This window comes from Ooceraea biroi, chromosome 13, assembly GCF_003672135.1.
Source record: "Ooceraea biroi isolate clonal line C1 chromosome 13, Obir_v5.4, whole genome shotgun sequence".
In the NCBI taxonomy this organism is placed as follows: Eukaryota; Metazoa; Arthropoda; class Insecta; order Hymenoptera; family Formicidae; genus Ooceraea; species Ooceraea biroi.
This window is the reverse complement of record NC_039518.1, coordinates 4,722,399-4,739,953: the sequence shown is the minus strand read 5'-3', so window position 1 is coordinate 4,739,953 and position 17,555 is coordinate 4,722,399. Positions and strand designations below refer to the sequence as shown.

The following is a 17,555-nucleotide window of genomic DNA, read 5'->3' as shown; positions in this document are numbered from 1 at the left end:
GCACGATTGAAGAAAAGTTTAGTGTAGCGTCGCACAGGTTTTAATAACTCTAAGGACATAGAAGAAAAAAAACACAAAGAAAATTAACAAAAGAATAGCGCAAAGAAATTTAACAAAAGAATAGCGCGAAATAACGCGTTCCGCCCGCCGTGGGACACGTCGGAACGACTCCTCCCACTGGAGCTAGTTGAAAGAGAAAAGAGAAAAAAAAGAAAAGCAAAACTTGAGAAAATTGATAACTGCCTGCGTTCAGGCTTCGCACTCAACCGGCAAAAGACAAAGCTTGCCGAGGGGTCGCTTGAACTCCGATGTGGCGGTCTTGACGGTCACCACTCGAACGAGCCCATCCTTCCCGGGGTGACAACGAATCACTCGGCCAAGTTCCCATTTGCATGGTGGGAGGAGAGGGTTTCGTAAAAGGACCATTTGGCCGGGTTTTAACGACGGCGTTGATTTTCTCCACTTCTGTCGTTGTTGCAACGTGTTCACGTAGTCGGCCGCCCACAGTTTCCAAAAACGTTCGGTTAACTGCCGGACACGTTGCCAGCGAGATAGACGGTCTTCATTTAGCGCGAGTAGCGACGGTTCAGGATGAATCGTGATGGGAGCACCGATCAAGAAGTGACCGGGCGTCAAGCACTCGACCTCGTCGAAAGAATCTGAGAGCGGGGCTATCGGGCGCGAATTCAGACACGCCTCTACGTTATACAAAAGCGTGGTGAGTTCTTCGAACGTGAGGGTTTGATTCCCGACGACCCTCCGCAGGTGGTGCTTGACGCTCTTCACTCCGGCCTCCCATATACCGCCAAAATGCGGAGCGGAAGGCGGCAAGAAGTGCCATTCAACACGATCGCTCGCGACGTGACCCTGAAAGTCGGCGTTATTTATGGCATTTCGATACGCGACCGCGAGTTCGCGGTCCGCTCCGACGAACGTTGTTCCATTGTCCGAATACACGGAGCTGGGCAAGCCGCGGCGTGAACAGAAGCGAGTAAACGCATTGAGAAATGTTGCAGAGGAATAGTCCGAGACGAGTTCCACGTGAATAGCTCGTGTGGCTAAGCACACGAAAAGGGCAACGTAACCCTTTCGCGATGAGAATCCTCGCCCCGGTGACGATCTCACTAGAATTGGCCCCGCGTAGTCAAGCCTACAATGTTGGAAGCAACGAATCGGAGCAGACACACGAACCGCCGGGAGACTTCCCATCAATTGCGATGGAACTGCAGCACGCTCGCGAGTGCACGCCACGCACTTAAAGAGAATGGATCGCGCGACGCTTCGCGCACGGAGGATCCAGAATTCTTGTCTCAGAATACTTAATGTGAGTTGCAGCCCGGAGTGAAGTCCCCGCTTATGCGCATTGTCAACGATTAAGTTGACGAGCGGATGCGACGCGAGAAGTATCGGGTGCCGAGCGTTGAACGGAATCGGAGCGCGAGTCAACCGCCCGCCGACGCGAATGATGCCGTCACTGTCGACAAAAGGTCGTAACGATAATATCGCACTCTTCGTCGGAAGGTCTCGATTTAATTGCAAGAGTGAAAGCTCCGATGCGAATAAGACTGTTTGCAGCCGGCGAATCCAGAACGTGCGAGCCGCCGAACATTCTGCCGACGCGAGCGCAATTCCGTCACCTCGACAAAGCCGGTCCCGTTTATGTTTACGACACCGGGCAATGAACCGAAATATATATGCGGTAATGCGAAGCAATTTCGGCCACGATGAGAATCTTAGCGCGATTTCGAACGAGGAAGGATTTTCCCCCACGTGAAGACTAACTGTCTTTTCCTCGAGAGGTGCATCGGCGGTTAAAGAATTCTCTAATTGGGGCCACGCTTCTTTTGATAGACTCAGCCACGGCGGACCATGCCACCACAACGGATGACTAATCAGCTCGTTACTGATGAGTCCTCGCGAGGCGCAATCCGCCGGATTATCGAGCGTAGACACATATTGCCACTCTGCATTCGGAGCTCGGTTTCGGATCTCGGCTACTCGGTTCGCGACGAACGTCTTCCATTGCGACGGATGCCGGTCCAGCCAGGCAAGAACGATGGTTGAGTCCGTCCAGCACGTGCAGGACGAAATTTCAAAATTTATTGACTCCCGAACGAACTCGAGGAGGCGAGAGAGCAGTACAGCCGCGGAGAGCTCCAACCGAGGAACGGTAAGCGGAGTTACCGGAGCGACGCGTGACTTCGCGGCGAGAAGCGTAATCGTAACATCGCCCGAGCTCGATACAACTCTTAAGTAAATGACCGCTGCGTACGCGGAGTTAGAGGCGTCCGAGAATCCGTGGAGCTCGGCGCTCTCGAATTCCGATTCGACGGACGTCCAACGCGAGAGCCGCACTTGGTTCAACTGTGGCAACCGAGAATAGATGGCTTTCCATCTACTGACAAGCGAGGCCGGAATCTCCTCGTCCCACTCGACTTTGGCTTGCCACAGCTGCTGCATAAAGATTTTCGCGGCGATTGTCGCGGGAACGACCCACCCGAGTGGGTCATAAATGCGCGAGATTGCCGACAATACCGTCCGCTTGGTGGACGGAATCTTCTCATCTATGGACACGGAGACCTGAAAAACGTCCAGGCGTGGATTCCATCCGATCCCCAGAATCTTAAGGTTTTCATCCGGAGCCAGTTGTTTGGTGCACGCGAGCCCGTGGTTTTGTGGATCTATGTCCGAGAGGAGCTCGGCCGAATTACTCGCCCATTTCCGGAGCTCGAACCCTCCGCGTCGAAGCAACTCCGTTAATTCGTCCCGAATCTTACGCAGTTCCGATACTCTATGATAGCCAAAACAAACGTCGTCCACGTAGCTGTTTTCTAAGAGGATTGCCCTTGCGCACGGGAACCGGTGCCCCTCGTCGGAAGCTACTTGTTTAATTACGCGGAGTGCCTCATACGGGGAGCATGCCATCCCGTACGTCACCGTCAGGAGCTCGAAATCGATAGGAGCCTCGTTAACGTTCGGTTTCCACAAAATGTGTTGATACTGCGTGTCCAATGGATCAACGAGAATTTGCCGGAACATTTTCGCGATGTCCGCGGTATACACGTATCGGAATGAGCGCCACTTCAAAATGACCGACGCGAATTCCGATTGTAATTTGGGTCCGGGTAGCAGATGGTCATTAAGGCTGGTTCCGTTGGACGAACGACTTGACGCATTAAATACGACTCTAAGTCGACTTGTAGCACTCGATTCACGTAACACCGGATGATGCGGGATGTATACGCAATGGTCCGTCGGCTCTCCTAAGGGGACCCGCCTCATGTGCCCGAGACTCTCGTATTCGTTAAGAAATTCGGCGTATTCCTTGAAAAGTACGGGATTTGCGTGAAATCGGCGCGAAAGGGACTCGGCTTGTTTTTCCGCGATGAATCGAGTTGCCCCGATATTAATCGGGAGTTCCGTCTTAAACGGAAGTCTCACGATGTAGCGACCCCCCGGAGTGCGCGAATGCGTGTGAATAAAGTGGTTTTCGCACCTAATTTCCTCGGGAGTGAGAAGCGCCTTCCGCGGGACTTCTTCAACCTCCCAGAATCGCCGTAGTTCGGCATCAAGCGACGGAGACACCGATATGTGGTGCACGGAGACAGCGGGGTGAGCATCGGTTGCTAAACAAGCAGAGGATGCATTTGACGATGCAGTGAGGCCCACCGGACCCGAGATCAGCCAACCGAATATAGAGTTTTGTGCGATGGGGTCGCCCTGACCGCCCCTCCGTATCCCGTCGAGTATTACGCTTCCGTAGAGATCCGCGCCTATGATTACGTCAATCGGTTCGGCACTGCCGGGATCGGGATCAGCCCACGATAAGTTTGCGAGATGAGAGAGAGAATGCAAATCGATGACCTTCCGCGGCGCGTACGAAGTGAGTTGAGGCATGATAACTGCGGGCGCGGAAAGGGACGGAGCGGTCGACTTGCGCGGCGACACCGAAATCACAACGGCTTTATTAAAGTTTCCAGCGAGCACACCCCCGATAGCGGACACGGCTACGGGCATGGTGATGCGCTTCGCGCGCAGATTTTGCACTAGACACTCCGAGATGAACGTCATCATCTCGGAGCCCTGGTCGAGCAGCGCTCGAACGGCGAAAGATCGTCCAGACGAAGCCCCCACCGTCACCCAGGCCGTGGCAAGGAGCACTTGTGACCGAGCTTTAGGTGTAGAAGAGCAAAGAGATTGAATGGTTGTGTCGGAAGCCACGGGCTGATGCGGCGGAGGCGTCGGGGACGCGTTCGCGACGCTAGCCGCGGCGGACGTATCAGCGCGAGAGTCCGATGAATCGTGTAAGAGTGAGTGGTGCCGTTGCTGACACGTGCGACAAGAATATTTACTTTGACACTCTCCGACTGCGTGACTCTGACTGAGGCAATTGTAGCATCTTTTATGATGCTTGACGAGCTCGCGACGTTGGATCGGACTCCCGGCCGTAAACGTCGGGCAAGCGCTCATGAAATGTCGTGCCTTGCAGAGCGGGCAGGTTGCCGGAGCGGTCTTAGACGCGGTTGACACGGTAATCTTTTGCCCCGCCGTCGATTTTGAGCTTGCCTTCGCCGACGAACAATCCTCGAGCGCGCGGGCTCGAGCAAGCAAGAATCTATCTAGATCGTCAAAGTGCGGAGGCTCGTCGCTGTCGCTCGTCTTGACGTTCCACGCCTTTCTCGTGACTGAATCAAGCCTTTGCACTACACTGTGCACGAGGACATCGTTCCACAAGTCTTCCGGGGTACGGTCGATATGTCTCAAGGCGGACACGGCAACGCGAACTCTGTCGCGTAACGAATGGAGTTCAGACGACGATTCGCGAGTGAGCGACGTAAGATTGAGAATTGCTGACAAATGTACATTTAAGATACGACGTTTACTCTCGAATCGCGATGTGAGCGTTTTCCATGCTATATCGAAGTTATCGCCGGTTATCGATAAGTCTGCGATACTCTCCAGCGCGCGGCCCTTCAGGCATGAGGCGAGAAAATGCATTCGCGAAAAATTCGACAATTCTTTATTTTCCGAGATAAGCGACTGAAAGCGATCGCGAAACTGCTCCCACTCCTCGAACTTCCCGTCGAAGGGTGGCAGTTTTATCGGAGGCAGGTGGGAAAGCGAGAACGCCGACGGATTAGCTCGGGTGAACGATATCTCGGTGGAGTTGGCAGGACTCACAGGCGGCTCCAGTTCCTCCAAGCATTCCGTCATGTAGTCCATCGCTGTTTGGAAGGCGTCCTCGGCTTCGTCAAGGACATCTCCGTTGAAGTAATCATGGTGGCTTCTCATCTCCGCACTGGCCCTTTTTGACAGGGAAGCGTGCCCCTTTCTCAGCTGGTTCCAGTTCTCTTTGAGCGACGTCATTCGCGACCGAATCTTGGCAGGGGTCAGATTTTTCCTGCCAGTCTTCTTAAAATTCTCGAGAGCTCGAGAGATGCTGTGCTTCATCTGAAGCTGCTGATCGAGGAGTTCTTCAGCACTCATGTTTCCACCGTTCACTGATGTCGCACCTTGCCGTCAATCACGCACGAATCTCGATCCGGCTCGAAGGACCAAAATTTTATGTTCGAGATTCACTGACGACGCCTAGCGCTGAGCGCGAGAATCGTGCACACGAGACTCGGAAGTCGTCGATAAGGATTTGACGGCAGGATTAGACACAACACACCAAAGAAAGTAAAGGTTGCGCTTCAGTGAAATTGAATCTGTATTTGTCGTCTCAGTTTAATAGTGGTTAACGCAGAGAACCCGATTTAGTAAAACCAGGCGTCGAATGGTCGTTCGAACGAGACTCGGTTACACGGCACTCGTGAGGTGAACCGAACAAAGCGAAAATTACGAGCTAGAGAAGAAGACTTTCTTCGACTAGAATCGTGAGACAACTAACTCGGTTTTTGCCGCAGTATTTTCTTCATTTGGTCTTCCAAACTATCTTGTTATTCGCCCGAGTTGCTCGAACGACGATTCGACATGCCCATATATGGCAACGCGAGCCGCTTCGACCGATGTTTGCCGAACATTAGAGAAAAATATTTTCCCCTGCTCAGACAAATACCGGATGTACTGAGTCCTTGCGAAGGACTAAGATTATTTCGTGAGAAATTAGGATTTTACTAAAATTCTCTTCAAAACTATATTCATTCCGCTCATCCTCAAACACATACGTTGTGAAACATATAAAAGAATCTACGATAAATGTAGCGATATCTATAAACGCTTAATTATTAGTTACAAATAATAGTAATGATAGTGGTCGTGTTACGTCCCGCCCGTCTCGTTTTTCTCTTGAGGAAATAACGGATATGGCAGGGGCTGGCCGTTATTATCGGATTTTTACGCCCGATGGATACCCCACGACCTAGGATTGTCTTTCTGGTTGGTCACGCGAAATCGGGAATTCGGTGTGGCGGTGCAGTGAAATTGCGATTATGGTGTAATTACGACTAGTTATTATATTACGAAGCTCGTTAGTAGTGCGCCCGAGCAAGAAATGTGTTAATGTATCTGAACATATGTCACACGATCCTTCGCGAATTTTCTTATAAAAACCCAACAATTTGGAACACCCGGCGCATTCAAGGTATGGAGGGGCGCAATTTGGGTTTAACAATATACAATGTCGGCTAACAAAATTAAAATCTGTGAAGTTTAATACGGTATCCGATGCAATACAATCGCTGCAAGAAATAGTTCTATTTTCTTTCAATTCAAAATAATATTCCTGCAAACACCAAGACTCGTAACGGAGGGTATTTACAATCGAACTTTGTTCGAATGGATTCATTGGGGAATTATTACCGATGTGCCCACCGTACGATCCGGCTGCACGATTTGACCTGACTGGGATTCGTCAGCAGATAGCGGTAAAGGAGTCCTGCTACACTCGTAACATTCGTGAGCTGATCGAGTGACGCTAAGTGCACAATTGCAATTTCCACAGATAATATTGCAAAGAAAGGTGCGAATGCTCAATAAATGATTATAAATGAAATAATAAATCTCGTGTTCTCCACTATTAACTATGCAAAGAGCATACAAATAATTACGATTCAAAATATCGCGGTAAGCGTAAACTTCCCGGCAATAAATATCGCTCAATAGTTGGGTTAAAGGTCGTATTCTAATATAATCCATAACTTATCATCATCATTCTAATTTGTAAATGTCAATACAATGTAGTAAGCAACAATCTTTTAAAATCGTTTTTATTCTATTCGATCCACAAAATATATGTGTTTGAATATTTTCGCTTTTCGACTTCTCAATCTTGTTACTTTTAAACTGTAAAAGTGAAAAAAAGGAAACTCATGGTGAAAGTGACCCTTTTGATACCCGAGACTTTTCAGACCCACCGGAGGTCATAAGCTTTCCAACTCGTAAACCTCCACGACCCTTGAAGAAAAAGGGTCGAACCCTTACGCAGGTACCAATTTTCTGTTAGCTTTCCAACGTTGAACCAAAATAGTCACTACGAAATATTCGTGTCGAATAAAACTATTTTATAATTTTACCAAATTGAACTAACTATTATTTACTCTTTATTTTAAATATTTAACTTCCTTAACATAATTTAAATCAAAATGATTTATCAACTTAACTTTAAATCTGTAATCAATGCTATCAAAATAATTTACCTTCATAAAATAATTTTATGAACATTAAAATTCTTTACTTGACTTTCATAACTAAATATAATCAATAATAATATTGTTCGTTAATGGATGTTATTAAGTTTATTCGTTCACTTTCGTAAATACTGGTAATGAAATTGTTAATTAATTTTCAATAATAATTATTGTTAATAATAAAATCATTCACCTACCTTTCTCAGCCACTGGTTGTCCGGTTAGACCCCAGGATTCTCCGGTTGTCAGCAAACAGCTCGTTCGCCTGATGCAATCTTCGGGTGGCTCGTTCCGATACTCACTCGAATAGTTATATTTATATCGCGCACTACTGACTTGTGTAATAATAAATCGAGGGGTTCTAGGTTCTCGTAAATAATCACAAAATTATAATTAAAAATAAGTATAATTGGTAATTCAAACAGTTATGATGAATACAAAAATTATAAACGCTATTATTACAATGGTTATAATTGTGGTCTGCTAAAGATACGTGTAAACTAAACTAAATCTTAACTAGAAATTGAAATTCAACTCAATAAGACCCCGGAGGGATGGAGAAAGTTAGGAATAGAAGTTGACGGTACCGCGTCCCGAACACAAGTGCCTGAATCAGCGGAGCATTGCTCCTGCATGGCCTGAGTGTGGAGGGGGGCTGACGTCACAGTCGGTGCCCCTTCCACTCTGATTCTTATTCCTTCTCTCTTCGCTATTACGCTATTACGCAACATATGCTTAACGTTATTTATTGTAAAGTGTATTGATAATATTACGATGCATATCTTACCATTTATGTGTATTACCTGTGACAATATAGTAATTAAAGGTGACCAAATTGGTGGATGATTTATTTATACTATAAAGTTCGAAAATTTGACGGGGACGTCACAGTCGATACAATAATGTTTGAATAAATGGAACTTGGTTGTGGGTTGATTCGCGCTTAAAACTTTGAGGTTAGTAATGAAAATAAAATCTAACACTAGACCCCGGAGGGATGCGAGGAAGGTTTGGAGGTGTTACCTCGACGACGGCTGCTGCACAAGAGAGCGATCACAGCGGATGTTCCGAGTATATAGTCGGAGATTTGTGTTGTCTAGTTCCGTCGGGTGGCGTTCCGAGTTGTAACTAGGAACTAGAGCTGGTGACGTTAGTTATAACTAGCGTCGTCTGATTGGTCTAGTTCCGAACTAGGATTTTAGTAACTTGTCCAAACCTTACTCTAAGAACTTGCCCAATTACCAAGTTTTGTCCAATAATGTTAGTGATATGTAACAGCTTCTGATTAGTCTATTTTCGAACTAGTGCAAATACTTGGCCAATGGTGTTAGGATTTGTTCAAGTGTTTTTCCTTATGATCTAGCGCTCGCAATTATTACTATATATAGTCTAACGCTGGAGATTGTTATTGTTAAAGGAAATTTTTAATTCTGCGGTAGCGGTGAACGTGACATTAGCCTGTTGAACATAAAGAAGAATTAGTAGCAATTTTAGAAGCGTTTGGCCAAGCTCTGCTTCAATCGGACGTCAATATATTTCGTCAGAGCTTGCAAAGCCTCGAGTAGTTAAATATAAAATGGAGACTTTATCAACGAGCCGTATTCAAGGTCCACCTTCTAGAAAGGTTTTTGATGGCACTGTTTACGGTCTTATTTCAACAGTGAGTACTATAATATAATTTATCGATAAAGAATTTATATCAATAATATGTCATTTACGTTCGTATTTAAATTACATAGGTCTCACAACTTGTTAGCAGATGAGATAGCCGCGGCTATTCACAGTTTAGCATCTGTGAATATAGGATGGTTTTTTGGCTATTTTCTGCCAACAGTCTTGACAACTTGTCAAGGCGTGGATGATATGCAAAGAGCAATTTTGTTGGAAAACTTTGACAAATCTATGGTATGGATAAAAAAATATATATATAAAATATAATAAAAATTAAATATTATATTAATTTAATGCTTGTAACGAACAATTCCAGGATCAACCAACTCTGACGAGATCAGTTCTCCAGCTTATTTCAGACTTGAGATGTTATCAGTTATGTAGACCACGCTGAATGTGGCTTTTGCACTCGCAATGAAATTATTAACTTTTACAGTGGCATTTAAGTGAAATCAGAACCAGCATTTCCACCGAATTTCTCCTACGAGTGCCTCCAGATACAAATACGATCGATATTAATCATGATGTAATGAAGAAAAGCCTTTTGTAAACATTTACTATTCTGTGTAATACCACTGCCACACCTCTTTTTGTGATGTTGTAAATGCTATTATTAATGCGAATAAAATGCGTCTTTTTACATGTCCACTGCGCTTACATTCTTATAGATTTTTCTCTTTACCTTTACCTTTCAAAATTTTATACTCAGAACAGTTAAGTCAATGACAGGCAATTGACGATGTCACAGCTATTTTTGAGAAAGAGTGGTTTTGTTTCCCAATTTCAGATGCCCCCCGATGCTGGACAGGCTTTTAATTCTATATCCTAGCAAAAGGTATACTGTTGTGACATCCTGAGATGTCCAATAACCTTAAAAATTTTATTTTTGCTTATTCAACACATTTATGAATTAATCTCTAGAATTACAGTATAAACTATCAACATATTGTTAATATTATAACTTACCATTGACACTTATCGTCAACCAAAGTACTGTTACGTCACGCCGGGTCAGTGCCACGAGAGGGCAAGTCTGGCCGTAGATGGGACACGATCGCTATTACGGGTCGCGGAGTCGCGAAACTCTACCCGGGAATACCCGCGATCAAGGTTATTCGCGAGGAAGACGCGTCTACTGGTCGGTCGAGGGTGAGGCCCTACCCACATGGGTTACATAATTACATATTACATAATCACCTTAAAAACAAATCACAGTTGGGTCAGGTAGTTCGTAAATGCTCTCACCGGTATCCCGTAGTTGTTCAATGAGTTCGAGATAGTTGTCCGAGCAATTGTCGCAAGTGTAAAACGGGGCGTATGTTGCGAGATTCGTGCGACACAATTCACACGTAGGGACGTGACGGTTAAATCCGACGTACAAGTCGTGTTTCGAAATACGCGTGAAATATTGTCCCTCAGGATAAGGGATTTCGCTGAAATTATTGAGGCACCTTTCGCAAATTAGGATTCGACTGAAATCAAGCAAATACGCGGTGTATTTCATGCACGAGACAACTGCAGTTCGACGTTGATATTCGACAACTGGGTTCACGAGCTGAGTGGAACCGTTTTGTCGTATAATTCCACGGCACATTGCACGATGTTCTCCTATGGTCCCTTTCGCTTATGGATTTCGACAAACAATTCTATTAACAATCCACTAAATTGATTGTGACGATAGGTAATTAACTCTAGCTTTCTCCTTTCAATTAGGTAAACAATTCCATTAACAATTCGTTAAGATGATTGCGACGATAGGTCAATTATGATTCTTCTCACTTTGTAATGATCGGTTAATAATATTCTAATACTAAAATGGAGTAAAAAGAATAACAAAAATAATATTTTGGTATTAAAACGACAAATATATATATAATTCTAGTAGGAATGAAATCATGCTGCGACAGTAATTTTACTTACTAGAATGCTCCTGATTGTTCTGGATCCGGCTCTGCACCTTGCTTTCTTGCGCCAGTCTATTGTAATGGTTTCGTCGAGGGTCGTCCTCGGGGATGTCTTGGCACAGTGGATATCGTACTTTGTGCGAGATCGGGGTTAACCTCGTCGACCACGTGTCCTCTTCTCCTTTGCTCTTATTTACGTTCCTAATTATACTCACTCGGTAGGTGCACGCGGAATTACTAATCACTCGTGGTTTTACGGGTCGCGCTACAGCGGGATTATTATTATTATCGCAACGCGGCTGTATGCTTTCGGACGGTACACGTGTCTGAAATAGTTCTTCGTATTTAGGATCGATATAGCAAGGTTTGACACCGTAATATGAGGAAATATCGGCGCTTGGTGTTTCGTAAAGAAACTTGGAAAGGTTTTGAAGCAGGCGTCGCGCACGGTGCTTCTTTCCTCATCGTCTCGTTTTCGGCATCTAGTTCCAGTGATCGGAAATTCTCGATAATTACTTTAATCGCTAGTGCTGTTGATAGGATTGAGGGTATCAGAGGGTAAGCGAGACTGGCGTGCGTGGACCGCACTGGCAGTTCACTTATGTAAGGGATCACGTTTAACAATGTCCACGTGCGAGGACCGCACTGTCGAGATCGTAGAACGTGTCGGAGAAGGAACGTCACTAGAGTTATCCACACTGTGCGTTGGTTCGTCGGGATTGCACTAGGTACGATTACACTTATGGTTTAGTTTACGCGTAGGGATCGGTTGGTTGAAAGGTATGCGTTAATAAGACGCTGAGTTAACACACAAAAGGTATATTCTAATAATAAAAGGTTTACAATTACAATGTAGAATAACTTCTAGAAATAAACTAAAACTAAATAAGACGATATTGAAATAAACTAAGTTTGAATAGGACGATATAGAAATAAACTAAGTTCAGATGAGACGATAAAAATAAACTAAGTTTAAAGTGGCAAGATATAGAATTAGACTAAGTTCGAATTCGAATTAGAAGCAGAGGTTCGAGACTCGGAGGGAACTGACTCGTCCGGAGTCGTAGTTAAGAATGACGGGAAGTAGTGCTGCACTGAGGTCCCTCGATTCGGCGGCCTGCCGTTTGGTGGTGGAGCGTGAGTTTTCCTCCTTCCCCGGTACGGCCGGTTGGTGGTGAGGCCTTCGGGTCCTCCCCTTCTGCGGATTGGGATGACTGTCTTGGCGATCAGGGTGGGAGTCAGGCCGACAAAATGGCGTATTGCTGATGGCGAGAGACGTCGCGCGTGTGACTCGGCGCATTAAAGTTCTATTTGTGAGGAAAAATGATAGCCGAATTTTCGCGGGACGTCACACTACCACCTTTCGGTCGACGGTACGCTGAACAACGTGACGCTTCGTTATATGGCTAAACCACGCTGCGGGGTGAGCGACGCGCCGAGTCACCGGCTCGGCGTCGCGCCGTTGCGGTGGCCGAGGCTGAATCTCACGTGGAACTTCCAACTCGCGGATCGGACTACCCTGCGAACAGCGGAGACCGCCTTCGCTATCAGGGCCGCGAACTCGTTGCTGACGTTCTCGCGCGACACGAACAAGCCGGACATCATCATAGCGTTCCGCGAGGGTAGGCACACGATGCTGGACCGTAGGTACGGCGGCGCCGTTTGTCCCGATGGATCGGGCAAGGTGCTCGCTCACGCGACGTTACCCACAGGGGCCCGGGACGACGTGTCGGAGGTGCATATAGACCACCGCGAGGCGTGGCACATCGCGCTGACCCCCAATCCGCAGAATTCGCATCATCTGCTGCGAACGCTCGTTCGCGAGATCGGTCACTCGTTGGGGCTGTCGCACACCACGGACAAGAACTCGCTCATGTACGCGCACTCACCCGCCGTGGACTGGCCGGTGGTGCTCGGTATGGAGGACGTTCTCGCCGTGCGGAATCTACGGCGCCGCGAAGGACGAGCCGTCGACCGTGGTACCTGCCGAGCCTACGGTCGTACAAAAGACTACGACGCCGGCGACTACGACGACGACGGCATTGCCGGAACCTCCCGATCCGTGCACCTGGCGCGACATCGACACCCTGCTCGTGCTAGGAAAGCGCTTGTTCATCACGCAAGGGCAGTACGCGTGGTCGATCGGCCTGGGTGGGAAGATCGTCGACAGGCCGTTCTTCCTGAGGGATTACGTGAGGTTCCTGCCAAAGACCGTCACGCGCCTGTCGGCGGCGTATCAGACGGTCAAGGGGGACCTGGTGTTGTTCGCCGATGGCTGGGTGTACATGGTATCTTATCCCACCCTCGAGTTACGCGCGTCGTGGCCGCGACGTATCACGGATCTCGGGCTTCCGCCCAACGCGGTGATCAACGCCGCGCTGAACTCGCACACGGGTCGTACCTACGTCATATACAACGATTACGCTGTACTGGAAATGGACGAATGTATCATGATGGCTCGCGGGTACCACACGCTGCAGACCGTTTTCCCGGGTATACCGTCGTCGGTGCGCACGGCCTACCGCTACACCGATGGACACCTCTACTTCGTTCATCGGGATCGCTTCTTCGCGTACAACGAGTTCACCGAGACCGTAACGAGGTCCGGGGAGTTCAATCTCGACGCGATCGGCGTGACGTGTCCTAGGGAGGATATCCTACGGAAATTGTGGGATCTGCTTGCTCGACTCGCTCGTTCCAGCGTCGCGTTTGATTAGTCACGCGCGCATTCCCATCTAAGTCAAGCGCCTTTAAAGGGGAAAAGAAGGGTATATAATCAGCGTCTCGCTTGGGAATACGCCAATCAAGCGTCCTTAATCTGAGAGAAGTCACCGCGCGATGTATCAAATCAAGGCACCGCTAGAGCAGATGGATAACGCCGCTCCTAGGTCAGAGGCGAACGGGAGCTCCATGAAGAGACGACGTCGCGAGTAAGTTGCGTCAATGAGTCTCCACGATCTTTTTATCAATCGTTTTTTATATCTAACCAGAATCTCATATCTTAGGTGGGGAGACCTCGCCGCGATGTCCAACGTCGACGTACGGCGCATGCGGCTGCTCAGCCGCAGATACAACCTCATCAGAACCGGCTACAAGTATCTGGAGATCGGCATAGGCGTCCCTCCGACCTTGGACACGGCGACCCTGCACGTCGCGATGGGGGACACTACCGGCAAGAAGATACTGCTGAACGCCGAGATGTGGAAAGGACTGGTGGACAGTAGAGCCATCGTCTGCGACTACCTCGCGCGGGCTAACGGCGAGCACGTCAACGCACATCCACCCATGCGAATGGACGACCTGACGATACGCTTCGCCAGCATCAACGGCCAGCCGACCATACGCCTGGACACTCCTACGGGTCGTTTGACCCTGTCCGCGCCGACGGTTCCCTATCTGTACGGATTGCGGCACTGCGCCGAGCGCGTCATCGCCACGATGGCCAGCGTTGTCGGACAAGTCGAGGCAAAACTGCGCGCCTTCAAGCACGCCGCTGCGGGCGTCGAGGATCCTTCCGACGCCCCGAGGGCGATACGCGACAGCAAGGACTTCGACAACAACGATCTGCTTGATTGCGAACTGCTCGTCGTGGTCTTCGGTAATATCTGAGTTCCGTGCTGCATACCGAAAGCTTCCACGTATGCGCATAATGTATACGTATTAGGCACAATAAATACTATATCTCTCCATTCTACTCATTATATTAAACACCGTCGTATTAGCCATGCTATATTTTTATTTATCTTACTTAATATTACATATATCCGTAGTTGATAAAATCCGCTGTATCCGTAGTTGATAAACTAGTGGATAATATAGGCGGGTTCTGGGACCGTTCAATTCTCGGAAACTAATATGGTGTAAGTTTCCTGGAACGGTCCCAGAACCCGCTGGTCGTAGAATGCAAATAAAGTCTTTTTTCCGTATCAAATTGCGTCTGTTTATCGCGTTGAACCCGCCACCCTTCCGTGCGCGAGAAGATACAAAGATAACCGTAGCGTCTCGTCCGGCGGAAAATTTAAAGATAACCGCGCGACCTCGAACGCGTCCGAGCGGGTTCGAGCGTGACGCGATCGTCGCCAATGTTACGTCAGATCGCGGGACGACCGTCGAACCACATTCCGCGAAAATTTCGGAATTTCCAAAAATAGAACGTTATCGGCCGGAAAACCACATCCGGTTCGGGGACTCATCGCGGGACCACCGCGACGATACGGGCGTCCAAAAATAGAACGTTATCCACAGGAAAACCACACCCGGCCCAAAAATATCTCCACCAGGACCCGACTCGCTTCCGATGACTCACCGGAAAACCACATCCGGGAAATCCAGTGGTGGGGAAAATCCAAAATGGCGCTCCCGCCAGTTTCCCTCCTCCCAAGCCACGCCCCCTCCCCTCCCCTCCCCTCCCCCTCCCCTTCCTCTCACCCCCTCGAGCCCATGGGTTAGAACCTGCCCTATATACCTACTTAAATCAATTAATTCTAATTGTATATCTGCGGGAACGATATTAATATCAACGGTAAAGGGCGTCATAAAGATAAGCAAATCTAATTCTAAAAGATGTATTTCTCTGAAACGATAGTCGAATTCATCGTGTAGTAACTGAAGTGAATTCATATATTTGTCGTATTGTTTATCTGCAATGTGCATGGCAACAGATAATAAATTTGGAAAGTGCAGCAACTGTTGAGATTGAAACTGATTAATCCATAAATTAAGTTTCATTTTAAAAGACTGAATTTGATCGAACATATGAACAATTAATTTATCCTTGCCTTGTAAAGAATAATTTAATGTATTTAAATGACCAGTAATATCCGTGAGAAAAGCAAGATCGGCGATCCAAGAAGGTTGTAATAGTTCGGGTATACATTTATCTTTCATTTCTAAAAATATAATTATTTCTTCGCGTAAACGAAAGAAATGCTCAAGAGTTTTACCTCGACTAAGTCATCGCGTTTCACAAAAATAGGGGATATTAGTATAATCTGATTCTAAAGAAGATAAAAACTCGCGAAATTGACGATGGTTCAATCCTGTAGTTCTAATAAAATTTACAACCTTAATTATAATTTTCATTACTTCATCGTATTTTAAAGATTTTGCGCACAGTGCCTCTTGATGGATGATACAATGGATGGAATAAATTTCTTGTTTCGATTATGCTATTAATTTGGATTTTAAACGTCCTACGAAGCCTGTATAACATCCAACCATTGCTGCAGCACCATCAGTAGTAACTGAAGCTAATTTATCCCAAGATAAGTTTATGTTTGCAACTGCTTCTTCAACACTGTGCAATATCTTCTCCAGTTGTGGTGTGTTTCAAAGGCATTATATTTAATAATTCTTCAGCAATAGAGAGGTTGCTATCCACACCACGAATAAAAATTGCTAATTGTGCAGTATCAACGATATCAGTACTTTCATCGAGAGCTAACGAAAAAGCAATAAAATTCTTTGCTTTTAATGACAATTGTTGCTCCAGATCTTCACTTAATATTTCAATGCGGCGTATTACAGTTCGAGGAGACAAACTAATTAATATAAATTTATTAACATTATCAGGATCTATCGCCTCTGCCGCATTTTCGAGACATTGTTTTACAAATGGACCAATAGTAAATGGACGTGATTCACGTGTAATAAGATGAGCAATTTATAGCTAGCATACAATGTAGGCTTATTTAATTCTGATTCTTTTTCCTATATTAGAAAAAATTAAAACTAAATGTAATAAAAGTCGCATATTTTACATACGCGGCAATGTAATATATAATGAAGTATAAATTTAAAAATTTTACTTTATCCCTCTAAAAAAAACCTTAAAAAGGTAAAAGAATACGCCAAGTACATAAAAAAGCAAAACCAAATATGATGAAATCCATAGTTAACTAGCCAAGTACCTAGAAGCAATTCAGTTTGAGGATTTGTAATTCGAAATAATACTTGGCGTGCCCGGGTCGCATTGGATATGCATTCTTCTAAATTTGTACTGCCTTGAGTATTTTCACTAATGACTCGTAAATCTTTGTATTTGGTAATATTAAAATAAATACGTTTACAGTTTTGCACATTAGCGGAGTGATTATAAATATCCCTTTTCGTTACTCAATACAAATAATTTACACATACAGTTTACACAAAGTATAGGTAGGACGTATGTTTTAATGCGACCCGGGTACGCCAAGTATTATTTCAAATTACAAATCCTCAAACTGAATTGCATCTAGGTACTTGGCTAGTTAACTATGGATTTCATCATATTTGGTTTTGCTTTTTTATGTACTTGGCGTATTCTTTTACCTTTGTAAGGTTTTTTAGAGGGATCTCATTACTTTTTGTAAAA

At 46.2% G+C, this 17,555-nt stretch overlaps 2 protein-coding genes across 2 annotated transcripts; one reads left to right on the top strand and one right to left on the bottom strand.

The window, feature by feature from the left end:
* Window positions 1-249: 249 nt before the first annotated feature.
* Window positions 250-5,487, bottom strand: LOC105279648. Its single transcript, XM_026974518.1, has 2 exons — window positions 1,783-5,487; window positions 250-867 (listed from the first exon to the last, which is right to left on the bottom strand). Exons 1-2 carry the CDS (start codon window positions 5,485-5,487, stop codon window positions 250-252), a joined length of 4,323 nt encoding a protein of 1,440 aa, XP_026830319.1.
* A 7,118-nt stretch (window positions 5,488-12,605) lies between these two features.
* On the top strand, window positions 12,606-13,920 carry LOC105274441 (neutrophil collagenase-like). The gene is made up of 2 exons (XM_011330989.2): window positions 12,606-13,112; window positions 13,165-13,920. The coding sequence occupies exons 1-2, from the start codon at window positions 12,606-12,608 to the stop codon at window positions 13,918-13,920; spliced, it is 1,263 nt and encodes a 420-aa protein (XP_011329291.2).
* Window positions 13,921-17,555: the final 3,635 nt, after the last annotated feature.